At 38.4% G+C, this 18,672-nt stretch overlaps 1 protein-coding gene across 3 annotated transcripts in view; it reads left to right on the top strand.

Moving 5' to 3' along the window:
• LOC136341689 (nephrin-like) overlaps positions 1–18,672 on the top strand; it is a 218,784-nt gene that overhangs the window by 175,140 nt on the left and 24,972 nt on the right. For all 3 annotated transcript variants that reach the window (XM_066286918.1, XM_066286920.1, XM_066286921.1), the window contains exons 5-7: positions 11,269–11,499; positions 14,167–14,318; positions 18,388–18,532. In XM_066286918.1, coding sequence (XP_066143015.1) covers positions 11,269–11,499; positions 14,167–14,318; positions 18,388–18,532 — 528 coding nt within the window. The remainder of the gene's footprint in view (positions 1–11,268; positions 11,500–14,166; positions 14,319–18,387; positions 18,533–18,672) is intronic.

Raw genomic sequence — 18,672 nt, 5'->3', positions numbered from 1 at the left:
ATCGCGCAAATTTCTGAGTTATATAGTCATTTGTGCCGCCTTACTCTGTGGTCACTTGCACTTTATTCCATCTCATCTGTGTCATGTTATCCTGTATTAAGACGCCCGGCACCATGGAAAAGTAGTGCCCATCGGGGCCCACTGAGAAGGGACCATCAAAACCGCTCTCAGTTTCCACATTTGTCATTCAATATATTTTAATGTGAATTCGTTCTTCCTTCGAACGCTTCCTTCGTCATTAGCGCAACTCCTCACCCTCAAAGTTAATTTGAGTGTGCCGTAGGTTAATTTATTCCGAGTTATTGACAGTACTCAGGTGAAAATGTATTCTTTACGTCCAGTTATCGAGCACTTAAATCATAATTTTGAAGAGAGATAGACGAAAAGAAATGGTCCTAATTATTGGCCTGCCAGATCTCCGGATCTTAATCCGTTGGAATTTTCTTTTGGAGTTTTATGAAAATTTTGGTCTATGTTGCTGAAATGATGGACGCAAATCAGTTGCGACAACGTATTTTCACTGCCGCTGATCATATTAGGAATATGCCAGGAATTTTTGATCGGTACGGGAAAATTGGTTAAAAAGCTGTCGTGCATGCATGGACTGAAATGATAGACATTTAGAACATTTAATGTAGCAAAAACAAAAAATAATTTGTCTTTGTCATTGTGATGTGAGTGGCGTAAAATGTAGAACGTCACGTATTATGCTAATTATACATGACCATAATAATTTAAAAGTAAGCGGATTTTCAAAACAATAAAATAAAAATCACATAATTTTTACATTTTAACCATAAAACCTGTTGACTACAAAAAAACCGTGTAAATGCACCGTATGTAGTTTATGCACCTTCCTAGAGAGGTTTCAAAATTAAACAAACGCGATGCGACGTTGCCAATTCTCAAAAGATGTTTTTTTTTGGTTTTCCTGGAAAATGGTTGTATTCACGACACCCGGTTATAAGGAAATTGTTTGTTTAAAATTATGTTCTTAATCATTGGGTAAATTTGCGAAATTTATTTCACTAACACCCTGTAGTTTAAGTGTAAACAGTCACTCAGATTTGATTAAACGAGTCAGTAATATCTTAGACACGTTCGGCTGCTCGTTTAGCACAAAATGTGAATGCGCTCACGAAATTTCTCGAAATTATTATATCGCGAAATCAATAAATCTTAATTTAAGTAGTGAGAGTTGTTGATCGATTTCGCACGAAACAGTATCACTGAGACTGCAAGCTCAGGGTGGTCCGAAGGTGACAGCCAGTCCAGAATCGTTTCGACCGCCACTTGGTGGAAGCCTCATATTTGGACCAGGGGGATTTAAAGAAGTTGGTGCGCGAGCCTCGCAAACTTAGCCCTCAACCTTAACTCACATTTGGTCCATCCACTCGGATCTCGCGCCTTAAATATGCGATGGAAGTTTTGATGCATTCGAAATTCAGGCATTTTGCAAAATATTTAGTCACACTAAACTATTTCCCATTACTCGATACACTCGCATACATCTCTCCAACCCGATACGTGGCACATCGCTTGGAAGGAAACAATATCACGGTTGTAATGCAGAGGATCTAAATTGAAGTAACGTGCTATCTTCGTAACATTTTCACTTCCACGCTTTCTCGCTTGTTGTCTTAAAACCGCATAATAGAAACCGGATATTTGAAATTGCAAATGGGATCGCGAGTTTCCCGTCACCGTTCGTGTTCTGATAAATGAAACTATTGTCTCTACCCTCCACATCTCTCTTTGTCGCTTAGGTGTGCTTTCCAGAGATAATGATTCGAGCTGTATTGATCTAGATCTATAAATCATTGTCCCCAATATAGTTTCTGTATGGTTTGATCAAGACATTTTTGACAGATAATATTTGTGAGAGAATTAACCTGCAACACTCCGAACGAACCTGGCTGTATGATACAATTAAAGCCCTTTTAGCAGCAATATAAAGTAACTGCTTTGCCACCCTCACGCGGATTGAAATTAGGGCAAATACCTTGACGTCGAGAATCCCAGCTATCACTAACGTAACAAGCATTAATTTGGTAAGCTCTAAAACCCATTAGCTTTGCCGTAACACATTCGCAAGAAGTATTGTCGGCAGCGTTTCAGACGCTACAGGATCTTTGCTGACACAGAGGGGATTAAATTGAACTAACTTGTCATCTAGATAACGTTTTCACTTCCTCGTTTTCCCCTCTGTTTGTGTCATTTACCTGCGTAAATTTCAAAACCCCTCTTCGACAATAATGTGTAGGTACAGCATTTACGCATTATTTTCACGTGACTTCTCTCGCGTATTACCATGAAATAAATTTCAATTTGTTACGCATCCTGAACCGGGCCAACAGCATTGTGTCCCTAATGGAAAAACCCAAAAATTCCATTAAATTGATGGAAAGGACATATAATATATGTACAATATAATTTTCCGAGAATCGCTTTAAAGCAGGACGTGTTTCGATTTGAATAAGGCACTTACGCTCTGCAGATATCGTACAATAGATCCTCCGGGGACTTCTCCACCTCCGGTTTAAGCGATACGCTTTTCATGGTTTTTAGGGGTCCTAGCCAAGACCGGTTTGCTCTACATTTTACGGATTGGATGGCGCAGCCATCCAAAAAACTGGAACTTTTAAATATTAGGACTCTACGGGAGCAACAACAAGCAGTTCTTGAAAACCAAACAACATCATTCTAAATACCCGAAAGCCCGGCTATGCAGTTTAATCAGTTTTCCCCCTACTTGGAGTACATGTATGCATTAAATAGTTAGTTTGACACGAGTTCATAAACCCTTTATGGGCAGTCCGGAATAATGTTGCTCTGCAGGACCGCGGATCAAACTTCGCAAGTCCATTTAATCCTGCCGAGATCGGGCAGTTTGCATCTCAGCCAGGAGCCGTGTTTTACATTGTTGAATCAGAATAGCAAATAGGGCAACAATGATGGCCATGGGCCGTTTGCATATTATGTGTTTAGTCGGCGCGAGGCCATTGCAAAGCATATGTTAGTGGATTAAGTGTCTGACAATACATTCATCATAATCAATGGAATTCTTCTTGGCCCCAATTGCCGAGCTTAAGGACTCTCACACGGGCTTTCACGGACAACATTCTCAGAGTGGATTTGACCAAATGCTAAGGAGGAATGAGTTGATGATTATCCGAAACCTCATCTTTTAAGGAAAATTAGAAATTCCTATCTTAGTCACCCTCGTCTACTGACTGATATAGATAAGGGATTGTCAGGTAGGTTACTAGATAAAAATTCTTAACATGGCAGCTACTTAGCCCCATTTCTAAAACTGACAACGAATATTGATAATGAGTGGGAAAGATACCCGCACGACGTTTCTGCATTACAAAAATTGTAGTCGGTCGTAAACTGCAGGAGGTCTGTTAGCAAAAGGAGGACCATCGCAGTCAGTAGAAATTCTTTGATTTCAAGTATTTCCCCCGCGGAGTCATCGGGAAAAGCAGTGTAATCTAACCCCGGTAAAGGTATTTCTTCTCGAAGTACTTGTTCTTGTTTGTCCCCTTCTCAACATGAAACATGATTCCACTAGGGAGACCGGTATTAATTTTGCACTAGCGAATATCAAAGAAGCAGATAAGTCATAAACTTAGAGATTGCAGTGTTCTAGTTCACCTCGTAAAGGGAGAATTGCTCCCAAATAATTTCAATATTATTTCGGGACTTCAGAGGATGTTCTACTCGGTATTCAATAGTTTAACCTCTTAGGGCCGTTATGTCAGTATCCTGATAACTTTTCGAATTAAACATCGAGTCACTCTCTATGGTGAGGATCCCTCAAATGCACAACAACACAAATTAGCAGAGCCACCGTGTTTTTCACATTTTTTTTTGCTCTTTTCTTAGAGTAGGCTGATTCGCTCTAAGAAGAAATATGTCATATCGCTGACTTTTTGAGCGAATCATCAAGCCCACCTTCCCCCGAATTCCGGGGGGTTGAATTAAGTGGTAAACTCGCGAAAGATATTGCGCTGTATCAGCTGCGAATTGCCAGTGTGCTCTGCCAGGTTTAAAATATCTTGCTAAAATTAACGACCCTGCTTTACTTGTCGACGCAGATACCCCCATGTCCCTCTAACTTAAACCGGCAAAAACACGGTCGTCTGTTAGTTTGTCGTTTTCCGCGCTTTTTTAGATGTATTTCTCCTTTTTATCCTTGAACAACCGAGTTTCAGGATTTACCGTATCAGACGAAGCAAAAGAAAAAGTCTGTGGCGGTGAAAACCGATCCGTTCCCGTTGTTGCCTTCACCGCGACACATTACAAATATTGGGAACGGTCGAATGTAAACAGCCGAATGACTGAACACAAAGGCTCAAAAGCACAATGGGTTACAAAACTTTCTGACTTTTTGATCAAATACTACCGTGTTGTAACTTGTTTCTGTGGAATGCCAGCAGGAGTACTCCACTGTTTCCGTATCAGCTCCGTACGGAGTGAAGCAATCCCAGTTGAACTTTATCAATTTTCAAAGTCGAAGACTCTTCTCTAGCTTAAAAGGTAGCGATGCAGATATGAGCAATAACTGCAACAAAACGCTCAAAATAGTTGCCCATTATTTTAGGGTAAATGGCTCGATTCAAATTATCAAACTAGTTATAACTTCAATTTAATGTCTGCGAAAGTTTAATAGTTCGCGAACAAAGCATGCAGGCATTTAATACCCCTTTAAAAAATTTGCTTTGGAACATTTGCTAACATCTAAAAGTTCCAAGCAAATATTGGACCTATAAGCCTTTAAAAAGCTCTTACATACAGGTCCTAAAGCACATCGCCCATCAAATGGCTTAAAGGGGAAGTTTAAGAATTTCCTTCCTGGAAGTGGCAGGACTTAAATCTTGTCTTGACTGATGACTGCAGGCGAACACAGACTTCCTTTGGGCTCTGCAGAAGGACAATCGCTGTTTCAGGACGTTGCTACTTAATATTGCAATTTAAACTAGATTGGTAGTGCAGTTCACCTTTAGTTAGCTTGAAACACATAAATAAAAGTTTTTGTTTTTTTCTAGTTTGCTCAGGGGCTTCTCCAATTGTTTGAAAAGATATTCGTAGAGCTATTCGAGTAAATGGGAAAAAAATAAATCGTGAATAAATGCGGTCATTTTTATTATTTTTTAAAAGCTTTCGTTCCTCATCGCTTCATTTTTTTTAAATAATGGTCTTCCGGGACTAGTTGTTGTATTGAAGTAAAAATGATTTAGTTCATTTACTTTTACATCGAAACGCGCCAAACAAAATTCATTTTAACCATTTGTTAATTTTCAAATTCTGCCGTTGAAAATTAATCTTGCAGCTTTATTTTTTTCCTTTCTATCCATTAAGTTAAATTGAGACACAGATTCACGGAGCATCTCTTCTGCCGTTTCGGTTTCCCACTCTTTTCCTCTCCTTTCTTCGTGTCTACTGTCTGATGTTTGCCGTTTCGTTTCAAGCGATTAGTGAGAGGTCATCAGACTTCAGGCATCATAACTAAAAATATGATTTATCGAAAACTCGACGGAGCTTAAAGCTCTCTCTCGACGGATATGTTGGCGCTTCGTAGCTTAAAGAACGCCGAGGGTTCTAAGGCAATAATTTTTCATTTTTTATTTTAAATTCTCATCCCTCAGTGCTGCAATATTAAGCAGCAGCAGTCCTGGACCAGAGGAGTTATGTAGCCTACACCTCAAGGGGCTCAAAAAATATCACTAAAACTCTTTTACCCGTCGTTCAGAATATGTTCCCTGTGTGAAGGTAGTATACTCAACAAATGTTTTCAAATCTCCAACCTGAAATAACGAAAGAGTAAACAAATCAAATACATAATGTGAAAAATGCAATTGAAAAGCTGAATCCTCTCGAGGTAATACGTATCTCAGTGCTTTTGGGGGGATTTTTGTATTATCCTCGTAGATTTGCGCAATTTTTCATGCATAAAATATACACAGCATATCGGAATTACAATTTTCTTGGTGCGGCATAAAAGCAAACATGCTGCGTGTAAACCGAAAATTCCACATTGTATTACCGATAGAAGAACCTAATTCTTGACAGAGTTTACATGCCAATAAATCCGGGGCGCATTTCACATTCAATTTCCACCCTCAAATTTATGGCAACACTTCCTCAAATTGCTGCATATTTTTCAGACTGCTAGCTCAGAGAAAAAGAAAGTTTCGCAATTCCATTGGCCCTGCAACCGACGTATAGGTTTCCCTAGGGCAGGTTTAAGCAAATGTTTGCTTTTAAATATATACGCTAGCGGGAAGACGTTACCGACAGGGAAAGAACTAACAGTAGTTTATTTAAAGTTAAATTCCCTTCAGGGTTTAGGGGCTGTCACTAAAGATAACTTACTCCTTTAAGTCAGACTTAGAGACAGCAAATTGTCGACGTTTTGGTTCGCTGTCCCTTGAGTGAGCCTTAGGCCTCACTAAAAGGACTTTAAGCCACACATAACTATTTTGTCTGGTTTGTAAAAAAATCGCAAAATGCAAAATTCCAACTTATGCTGGGAAATTTCACCACCGAATATAAATCCCTGAGCAACATATGGCCTAGAACTTATTCAGCCACCTTAACTCTACATATATCCTCTAGAAGTTATTAATACAGTTAAAGGGAACACGAAAGCGGTAAACGGAAGTTGGGATTATTAGAACGTCTGTTTTTGAGAGAGAAATATAATGTGCTATTGTATTACCTAATTGGGCCTAACGTACCATGAACTGTACATTGCGAGCATTGTAAACCAAAACTCATTAGAGGAATAGCACTGGTGTTGGGATATTGTTACCAACTGTAAACTAACCTTTGCACTTTGTCTTCTTGTTGATTCTAACAAACCTATTGTCTGGCACCGTCTAGATTTTAAAGGTGTGTGTGCGGTGTCAAGTCCGGCTATGTCCACTTTTATCTTCTCCCTTTGATTTGTCTGCTGCCAAGTTGTAATTTTGCTGATGATACCGCAAACTTGGAACAAAAGCAGAATACTGTGTAATCCACCGTTGTACTTATTAAGGGACTGAATGTGACTGTGGAGGGAAAATGGATAATGTGACGTATAGACTGCAACAGACAAAGAGAAAGGTCGTAGGCTTTGGAAAAAGAACGGAAATCAAGCAGGAAAAGATTTGTCTCGGACTTAAACAAAACGCTTCAGTGTTCGATAACGGTAAGATCGGGCTAATGAAGAATTTGGGGTTGGTGAACGAGGCAAAAATTAATAGTTTTTTATGCAAATTAATTAAACTATTTTTTATTCTCTACCAGAAGAGTTAGATCTGCGAGCAGCAGCCAGTAGCCTAAGTTCTTCAAGCGGTTCAGCATCTAGTTACTAGTTATAGAGATACCTGTTCATAATCGTCTAATTCATTACATTTCCATCAACTTTTCATTAGTTTCCTCTTACTGCTATTGAACAGCAAAGCCCCCTTTGAGGCTCTCGAGGTAGACCGTGGAGCTCGTTACGTTGCGTCATTCCTGTTCTTTCCGCAATGAATATGATAGCACTTTTCCCTTTGTCTACTATAATCTGTGTTTCATAGTTTCCATTTCCCTGCCACAATCAAATTTAAATTTTAACCAAGTCTCATGATTTAAACCTGTTTACTCACTTACAGAACTTAGGTTACTCGCCACAATTGCAGGCCTAATCGTTCTTCTCGTGAATAAACAAAAATCAGTTATTATACATAGAGGGCCAAAACTCCAATATATGGTAAATTCGTTAAAAATTGAAGGAAACTTTTTCATGACAATGCTGGAACAGATCAAATATTGTTTGAAGCCGTACATTTTTCGATGTAATGAACATGTATACAGGGTTATTCGTATAGTATATAAGTGTACTTTTTAATTTTTTTTCTTGTAGAACCCCATGTATATTATGACATTTTTAAGTTCTTTGAGAAGTTCTGTACGTGTTTCGTGTAACGTACCCATGTGTGAATGCAAGAATTATTGACATACTTCTAACTAGAGTGGCCTGCTAGATCGGCTGACCTCAGCTCTATGGACATTTTTATGGGGTTACCTGAAACACACGGTCTTTTTAAATAAACTCAACAATATAGAAGAGTTAAAAAATAAAATCACTTAAGAAGGTTAACAAATACCTTCTCAAATAATAAAGCGAACTCTTCAGGTATTTGAATTACGGCTTTTCCACTAACAGGAAGTCAACGGAGCACCATTTGAACATTTAATTCATTAGATTTATAGTAATTTATATTGTTATTTTTTAAGTATTAATAGTTCTATCGTTATTTACATTTGTTGTAACATTTTTCGAAAATTGTTGAATTTAGCCATGGACATGTTGCATGAAATATGTTCCGAATCTCTCAAAGAACTCGAAAACGGCATAACATACATGGGGTTCCATAAGGAAAAAATTAGAATTTACATTTATCTACTACGTAGGTAACTCTGTATACATGTCTGTTACGTTAAAAAATACGCAACAAAAGACAATATTTAACGTGGGCCAGCATTTTCATGAAAAATATTTCCTTCAATTTGTAACGAATTCATGCGGGACTTTTGGTCCTTTATATGTAACTAATCATTATTTGAAAAAAATATTCCTTGACCTTTAAATTGAGCTTTTTGAACTGTATTTATTTATTCTTACTATGTAGGGGATTAACCTGAATATTGCCTGAAATAATCTAAAAATCCCTTCCTACTCTAGATAGCACTACCTGCTCTCTTTGAACGCTAGAAACTATTCCAGGTCTATTTAAATTTGAATAAACAGCCCGATTTTCTTATAATAATTATTGCATTTGCACTAGCCTAAACTAGCCTGAACAAACCTGAACTAACTACCCAACCTTCTATAGCTTAATTTGATAGGAAGCATATTGTTTGCCGCCCATTAATTCTTCTGAAGTCCCCAGAGCTAGTTGGAAATAATTTAACTTGAGTTTAAACTATTTTACTCTAATTCGGCCTTTTCGAACTTACTGGGAAAACTTTGATTTGGAATTCGCCGTTAAGAAAGTGCTCCTATCAGCTCTTCTAATTTAATTAGTAGTTATTAGATATGTCGTTTAAGGATGATGTGAAAATCCTAGAGCGTTACCTTGATGCTGTAGCAAGGAAAATTATGGCAACGCAGTTCAACATTCCTAATTACCACCATTTTCAGTTGCAATAAATGAATGTTATGAAAACTACTTTGTTAAATGTTTGTGACAATAAGGCCAGCACATTAATACGAGCTCCACATTTCAGTCAACAAAAGGACAAAACAACTTTATTCTATTATGATCTCTGGCCAAATAAACAGCGAGAATGTATAGAGCCATTGCAAAGTTCCGCACTTCTACTTCCCATCGAAAAGTTAACTCACTTTAGTGAAAGTTTTATTTAGGACCATATACACCTTCGGTGGCAACTTTTTCAATATGTTTCCGACTGTTTAGATATGTAAGCATTTCAATTTATTTTCTGTTACTTTTGGGAAAGTTGTCCTTTTTGGACTGTGATGCATCGCTTTACATTTTGGAAAACAAAGTAAGACGAAAGCCTTTAAGCCCAGCCGCAAAGTATTGTGAGGTACCGCATCAAGAAATTACGAAAAACTACGGCTCTGCTTTTAAAAGGAGGCAAAATTACCTCTTATAATGGTACACGGTCTTTTCCAATTCTGAGTCTAACTTACTCTTGAAATTTTATCCTTATAGTGTTTTTACTCGAATTGCAACCTACTTTCGTTGAGAAAATTGCTGATAAAACTCAGCAAAATTCCTCTAACTCCAACGATTTCAGTTGGCCAACGACCGATCATAGCAAGATTTGTTTTAAGTCTGTTGCAGTTCAATTCGCATTATGTAGGTTTTAAGAAAGGCGGGCGGTTTGGGTTATGATACATTACAATCCTTGCAGAAGACAAATTGCTCGGATATATTATTGAAGAATATGATCAATACCGTGAAGTATCGTCCTTAAATGCCTTTTAGTTTGCTAAAAATTTATGGAAAACTGTGAGTCTCTTTTGAGCCGTAGGGCCTGAAATTTTCTCTAGTAATAACAAGATCATGGCCGAGTGCCCACAGTTTGTCTCGCGAGTGCTCGCTTTCCTATCGCAACTCCCATTACTTCTTTGGTTATTTTAGTGATGAATTTTGTCAAATCGAAAATCTCTGCCAAACTCTTGCAATTCACGTCAAGGAATTTACTTAGGCCACGCCCCATCGAAGGCCAGATTTACCTGTAGAACTGTTCCAATTAGAAAAATTCACACTTTTTGTGTAACCCTTTTAGCTAATCGTAAAATGTTGACTAATGTACCCCTCTCAATTTAATCGGACCAAGGGTGGCAACTTCCACAAACAAATTCCAACAAATGCCCTTTATCCGTCCTTTTCCGAATGCCCCTGGGTTGACACTCGAACCTTTGGCCTTTCCCGATTGGCCCGAACTGATAAGAGTCATAAAATCCAAAGTTCGAAAACCAAGATGTAAAAAATTATAGCAATAAAAATTCCGAAAGGACAAAATCGAAAACACTTGGCTGAAAATCAATGAGGGTGAATTTAAAAGATCGATTGATCCCCGAAATTTTCGGGGAAGTTTTTGTTCGTCATTATCTTGAGATGGGACATATCTTATTATGGGATGCGCTTGGATGGTTAAAATATTCTTCTTTTTTTGTGGGGGAGGCTTAAGCGGTTTAAAGGGAGGTTAGGCTAAGAAGCTTCAAATATGTATTTTTTATTCTCCGCAGATGCTTCGCAATCTCATCTCGAAGGACAATCGGAACTTATTTGGAGTTTAAAAGATATCGAGGGAAATAAATAAAAATAAAGCCTTCCTGAGGAATTTAAGCTGACAAACATCAGATTGGTCTCCACATCGAATCGGGTCGTTCAGTTTTTTGCCTTCAAAACAATTTATTACGTATAAATCTGAGATATTGTCTGGCGCACTATCTCGAAAAGTTTTCTGTTTCGAACGGCGCTTTATACCGGAATTTATTGCTTCACAAGAAATCTAAATCATTTACGGTAACGTGTACAAATTCGGCACATACATTTCTCGGACAGGACAGATAGATCATGTTAGGGGTTTAGGAATAGCGCAATATTGTCAACGAGAAACTTATTTCTGCGTATTTTTCTGGATTAACACGGATTTCCCGTTGATTTGTTGCTTTACGCAGTCGAACCGTTTCCATCAACGTGTCCATTTTTTATTTCCTGCTCTAGCTAAATTCACATGCAATATGTCATGTTCCAGGTAAACCTCCGCCGAAAATCACGTGGCTTATCAACGACCAACCAGTTCAGAATGAGAGCAACATTGGGGTGTCATCCACTACAATTGTGCCCAATAATTCGAGGGTAGTTAGGAGCGACTTGCGCATTACAAATTTAAGCAGAAAAGATGTTCATTCCGAGATGACGTGTCAAGCTTCCAACAATGCCAGAATCTCCCCCCATGCTGCCACCCTTCATGTGGATATGAATTGTAAGTATTGGAGGAAAAATTCAATTTCAACTAAATGCACCAGCGAAGCTTGAAATTTCATTCAATACTCCATCCGTACACTATTAAACGCTCATATTACCGTTAGAGCATCATTTGCCTTATCCCCTGGATAAACTGAGTAATTGAATTCGGAATAAATCCAGAAAAAAGACGCCATTTTTACGGCATATATCGCAATTGGTATGCTCTTTTTCAACGTGTCTGCCTCTGTTTGTAATGCTCCCAGATGATTTTTTGTACCCCTCTTTCAATTTGGACAATCGCGTTGTTCGTCCAGGCTCGTCAAATGGGCTATGTGAAAATCTATATGCTTGTGAGAATTGCTTATCGGGTGGCACCAATGCTGTTGCATGGTAATGAATTTTTTGATATTCGAGATGTGAAATTGTACTTTCATCTGATATGAAGAGGATTCGAGGCTAAATTTCAGTTATTTCCCTTGCACTCATTGTCAATTTTTTTTTATTAAAAATTGCTCGGGATTTTTTGGCCCTGTTGTCCTACAATACAGTTTTCAAACGAAGGGCCAAGGCAGACACGTTTTGCAGGTGTAAATGACAGGTCGAAAGGGCCATGACAGACACCTTAAGCAGGCACTTTGAACTTGCGCGACTCAGGTTTGGCCTATTTACGCTTCCTTTAAGATACGTAATTTTCAGCCAGGGTGTCTACTACGGCCCTGTGATACGAAAAGGAAAAATAGAAGTTAATTACAGAGCCCTGTAATTAACTCGATTTTCTTCTCTCTGTTCTGCTCCCTTCTTTCTTTACGCTACTGACCATTTTTTTAGTAGATTTTCCTCGTAGAAAAAACAGAATTTTATGAGTTTGGACATTAATCGAAAGCGGCGAATTGAAGAGTTTTCAGCAGCAGCATCAAGTATTAATTTAATTAAAAAACCTATTGCAGGGAGGGTGTCAAGTTATGCTGAATTGAGGGAAGACACAAAATGTGCTTGTTGTGAATAAATACAGAGAAATATTATTTTCACGTTAAGAGACAAGTCTGCAATCTGCATAATTAAAGCGAAATGTAGGGGTAATATATTTAAAGGACCGATTTCAGATACATTTTCATTGCCAAATGGTAGTTTTTAAAAATTTATTAAAGACATTTTAAAGAGGTCCTCAGCGACTATAAATGTAAAAGTTTCGTTTCTTTGTGTTGTCTGTGAGCGCAAATTCAAGTCAAGGAAACCATTAGTTTTATCATAAAATCCTGCAACTCGGTTGTCGAAGTCTATTCACAGGAGATATTAGTAAAATCTCCTATCACTCTGAGATTGCGATTACATCATCCCATCTGGTAGCTCGATGTTCCTAATCAATGGTCGCCTGCAATCGCAAACCAATTCACTTTCTATTGTCGGAATTAAAAATTTCTCGGCAACGATAAATCCACCTTCAATTCGAAAATCTTTCCCGAATTTAATCGAAAGCTATTGCATTGCTCGATCTGGTTGTTCCATGATTGCCTGCCTAAGGAATGCCCGCCTTTCTCAGAAAGTGTTCAGTTTAGGTGGAGCGAGCTCAATATTAGTGCATTTTGGACTTATTTTGAAGTTATGTGAGCATCTCGCGTAGCACATCCCATTCCAATGAATTATCAAGTGCCTTTATTGTTGTTTCTACTGTTATTTGGTTTGTCTAAAGTCTATTTAAAAGTACCCCGCAATTAGAGCTGGAGCTTTTGGCTTCGTTTAGGAATTCTAAAGACGTTTCATGCAGCGTACCTTATTCCGATTAATTACCAAAGCTCCTTTATCGTTCTTTTTATGGTTAGTTGATTTGTCGAGTTTCTGTTAAAATAGGCAGTGCAATTGAAACTGAGCTTTTGAGTACGTCCCGGAATTCTACGAACGTCTCGCGTAGTGCACCCTGCTCCGATGAATTATCAAGCGTCTGTTACTGTTCTTTTTATTATCATTTGGTTTGATACATTTTTACAAAACGATTAAAGCTGAAGACTCTATACGGGTACCAAAACTGGAAGTTCGCCATATTTTACCTGCACCTATCTTCCGGTCGAGCCGTAAACGTCGCCCAAACATAAAACTAACGCAAGAAAGCATTATTCCCGTAAAGGAACAAAGTAAACCCGATACAACGCTCCATAGCACATTACAGCAATTTTATTGTGCACAAAATACATAAAATAAACGTTCCCTCTCGGAGAGCATTCTGGAACGCAGAATAATAAAAGAACATCGCCTTCGTTTATTCATATTTATAGTATTCATTTCGGGCAAGATAATCTACTTTAAAGGGTATTTCGCGGTGGAACCAATAAAAAGTTAAATTGGTTTATACAAGATATGATGATGATTACGAGATTAAGATGCAATAAATACAAATTGCAGCCGAGATTTCATGTTGTGAAAGCACCTTACGTCATTCGAGCTTTTTAAAGAGGAAAGCCCTTAGTCAAAACAGGATAAGACCGTTCCCTCTTAAAAAACTTAATTAGAGAAGCGGGCCGATAAATTTCTGCTACATAAAATGGCGACTTTTTATCGGGATGATTTAATATTGGGAGTGCTTAAATTGCGGCAGCGAAAGACAAATTATGGCAGCTTTTACGAGGCTTTTAACGAACAATCTAGTTTCTCGGTCGTAGGTTTATGGCTTTTTTCTTTGCTTGTTCAGTTGGACCACTGGACGTGAAACTGCTCGGGCCACATCAGCCACTGTCCGCAGGACGCCGTTTTGAACTTCAGTGTCAAAGTACTGGGTCCAGGCCGCCAGCCACCATAACTTGGTGGAAAAGTGGACAAAGATTGGAACGATCGAAGGATATGGTAAGCTAGAACAGCTGGGAATAACTTCACTCTTTTAAGTATACCAGATCGATCTTTTACCATTCCCAATATATTACTAATTTCGACGACGTTACGAGAGTTTATGTAAGTTCTTGATCTACTCAGAAAAGCAGCCCAAATCTAACTAGCCTCTATAAGCCCTATCAACTTATTCTTTTGCTCTCATTTTGTCAGTTTCCGAGATATTTACCAACTTTCATGCATTTTTCGATTTGAAAAGTTCCTCGAAATGAAGATCCTTCAAACTGCGCTATTCCACAGCCTCAGGAAGGTATCCAAAGTCCATATGGATGTATGTCTGTCGATGAAGTTGATAACCATCACAAAATCAACTGGGCGCACAGCGCGTTCCTACCTAACCCTCCAACCATTAAAATGCATCGAATGTCGTGACCCTGCTGCATTAGGGCCTTGATTACATATTTTGCGCTGTACTGCAAAATTAACCCATTACTACCATCCCCGAAAGGGGACCCTTAGAGCCACTTAAGGAAAAGCCTGCATTGTTACCAAGTGAAGGAACTCCAAGATTTCTTGGCCGGGAGGAATTGATAAATGAAATACCTAAATGAGAGATGAATTCCGTAAGCACGTTAATTGTGTTGACACTCCTCTAATGAAAAGAGCCGAAAGGTGACATTTGATAAAGTTGATTGCAAACTGACTTCTTCAATAAAGAACTTTTTCGCATTTAAACTACACTAAATCGTTTAGTTATTATTTTCCCAAATGCTAGAAATCTAAATTAAAATCATAGAGTGGCCACTCTTAACCTCTTTTTCCTGAGAAAACTCCAATAAGACCGAAACGAAAAAACTCCAGCGAACATTTGTCTGGTGATTGTCAGATGGTCTAATTGCACTTCTTTCCACGATTGCAGACAAGATGAGAATCGAAAGATCTCGAGAAGTTGAGGATTTGCTGAGCCTTGAAATCGGGTACGTTAAATACTTTCGCAAAGTAAAAACTGCGGAAATGAGGTATGAAGGGAGAAAAGGTCTCATTTGGATGCCCGAAGATGATTAAGACAATTTAAGAATGGGGGAAGTTTCGAGGTAATGGCGGTACTGCAAAATTTACAATATGGAAAAAGTATTGGAGAAGTTTTTATTAAGAAGAGTTTAAAGAGAATTTTGTTTAAGATAATGAAGGATAGAGGTAGTTTTTGTCCGCTTGTCTTATAATGTTTCTCACATAAGCAACAATGCTTCGAACACCTGTGTGAACTTGTTGAGTAAATGAGCACACACTTTCGAGACGACTCAATTAATTTCGTGGGCAACAAAAGCAGAAGAAGAATTCCTTCAAAGTGTATGAAATCAAATTAACTCGAACTATAAATCTTATGTGCATGCCCCGTCACTGGCACGTAATAAATCATGCGCACGTTCTCTGCTTAGAGTTTTCACTAACATGGACAATACGATATGCGTTCGGTGAGATTGAATACATGGGAGATTAAGTCGATACTTTCAGGCCCCACCGGGGGGAATTTCATTAAAACTTTCGCCTTAAACTTGGGGAAGTTGGAATAATTTTTGCGTAGGCAAAAACGTGAAATATGAGACGAAAAACAACGGGGATTTGAAGGATGTGTGTAGGGGATTTACTTTAGGGTGCGTTGACTCTAAAAGTTTTCCGGAAAGTACAGTATTGTATAAGCCTTGAATTTGTATAGATAGCAATTCGTTTATTGTTCAGAAGACCGAAGCCCTGTTTGCCTTAATCTCGATATTGAGGGAAAAAAATTATTGTGCACTAAAGTTACGTCCTTATCACTGACTAACTGAGGGAAAATTTGAAAACCGGGCTCCACCAAACCTCCATCCAGGGATACTCACAGAGCCCAACCAAAAGTGATGAACAGTCAGTTAGGTCTGCATACTCGAAATTTTGCGTTTTTTAGTTGCAACACTTTCGCCCACACCAACTTTAAATAATTTATAAATTTAAGTCGCTCGTCGTGATATTTTAATGTTTAAGGCAATCCTCTCCAAGTTCCCCAACTTATACCCACCTAGTGTCCTCTCGTGGAAGCGTGTTTTCAAAGAAATCTTGGTTACTTCTTCACAGCCTTCCGTTAACTGAAGCTCTATTGAAAACTGAAATTAATGTGCCACTAGGAAAATACGGGGTGCGACCTGTAAGGAGCAAATTTTTCAAAGTGTATGGAATTGAATTAAGTCGGGACATAAATCTTACATGCCTAGCGGACCCGTCAGCGACAAGCAATAAATCATGCAACTGCCTCCTGTTTATAATTTTCACAAACCTGAACAATGCAACCGCAGAAATGAATACCGGATGATTGTATTGCAGTATATTTTTTAAGTTTATTTTGTGAGAAATTCGATTTGGACATATTGTTCCCCAAGAGTGATACCTCGACCTGTAAGGGAACGGGGACTATCTCACTCTATAGGCAGAGAGAAGCTAAAGAAATACACTCAATAACCTGTATTTTTTTACTGAATCACTGACCCTTGAGTACCAGTTGTAGGAACTACTCTCTTTAACCAAACAAGGAATAGCGGATCTCTAATAGGATGCTGAACATGAAGAAGAAAAGGAAACTACCACCTTTTCGTTCTCATTGCAAGCCAAGATAATTTTAATGCACCTTATGCGAAACAATTCCAAGCGACCTTTCTTTGTGGGGGCGCATTAAAAGTCTGCACAAAAGAATAATCCAACATGGTCGAAAGTCAGCATACAACCAACTTCTTTTTCCCGCAATAAAATCACTAACAATCGAAAAGAGCTTACAGAGAACAAAACTTAGAACGCTATTGATAATTCTGAAGCACTTCAGAGATATGAGGAAGTGTCTTATCGATCGTGCCCCTTATCGCAGCTAGAAAGAAGAGACAGTTTCCTCGCAGAGCTCGGTACTTTATTAAAAACTAAGAGGATAAATGAAATGTTAAAATTTTCTTTCTTCTTGCTAAAGATTCCAAGTAAACTGTTACAAAGAGCTCAAACCTTTGGTACTCGTGGAGCTTCGAAACAATTTAGGCAGCTCTTGCGTAACTCCCTTAAAATATTTAGCTCGGAAGAGGAAAAACGGCGCAAACATTAATAACACGAATTCTTCGGGAAACTTTTTACGGCTGATTATTTTTTATGAAACCGTGTAGATTCATATCGAAACAATTTATTACCCTTGAGGGGTCGAGCCAGACGAATATTTATATTCATCTTCCTCATTTCTTATGGGGAATTGAGGCTGATAAGTCCAGCACGAGATAAGTTTCATTATTTAAACTCCCACTAGTACAACTTACATTATTGATCGCATTTATCCGAAAGAATGTCCCATTCGATTTCCTTACACTGCAATTTTCACGCTGTCCAATCAGAGAATTCAACTAGTTCCATCGCTAGAGACATATACTTCCTGTAATGCTGGTTATGACCCCTTTTAAAGCTCCTCAGAGGGCTCGGAACAGGAAATAAGTTAGAGGATAAAGGATTTTCTAATGCATTAAGAACAAGTCTATTTGGCAAGGCTTAGTTGTGTTTAGAATTAGCTGTTGAAGTAGTAATAGTCTTCTAAATATTCTCAACTATGCACTATAAAGTGAAGAATAAAACCTTGGATTTCAGCTTTTGGGTGGTCATATACTTTTATTGCCCAAATCCAAGTACCCCTGCAGCTCCGCTTATACATACCAAAGTATCCTTTTAACGAGGTTCCGACTGTGCAACATATAACCCTCTTAACATCGGTATTCTTCAAACTCTTAAAGTTGTTTTTATCGTTATTAGAGCGTACCTTAAAATTAATTTCCTCTTTTCCCCATTTCTGTATTCCCAAGATTATTTCCTAAATATCAGAAAACAGTTATCCTGAATCTAGATTATACATTTCGTTTGGAAAAACAAAACAGTACGTAACGACGATAATGGACACTGAAGTCGGAAAATTGCGGTATAAACAGCTCCTGTCTCCCTTACGAAAATTTTAATTTTTTAGAGTTGTATTTAATGTCGGCCCGATATTGCGTTTCAAGGGAAAATTTCGTTAATTTCGATCCGTGTTTTCCAGACTTCAAATGACGGCAATACGACCACTTCGACGCTGACCTTTATCCCGAAGAAGGAGGATGACGGCAAGTATTTATCCTGCAGAGCTGAAAACAAGGCCCTATCTTCTGAGAGCTTGGAAGATGGATGGAAGTTGGAGATACACTGTAAGTATTGAATTTAGGATTTAAACTTCAATGCCCCTTAACACCCTCCAAAATACGTATGCCAACTAGCACAACTGCATAAAGTCCTTAACTATTCAGACGGCACGACTGCAAATTAACAATCTTCAGCAAGAGGGGAA

The sequence above is a fragment of the Euwallacea fornicatus genome, chromosome 10, assembly GCF_040115645.1.
Source record: "Euwallacea fornicatus isolate EFF26 chromosome 10, ASM4011564v1, whole genome shotgun sequence".
Lineage (NCBI taxonomy): Eukaryota > Metazoa > Arthropoda > Insecta > Coleoptera > Curculionidae > Euwallacea > Euwallacea fornicatus.
The sequence above is the reverse complement of the archived record's forward strand: the minus strand, read 5'-3'. Positions and strand labels throughout refer to the sequence as shown.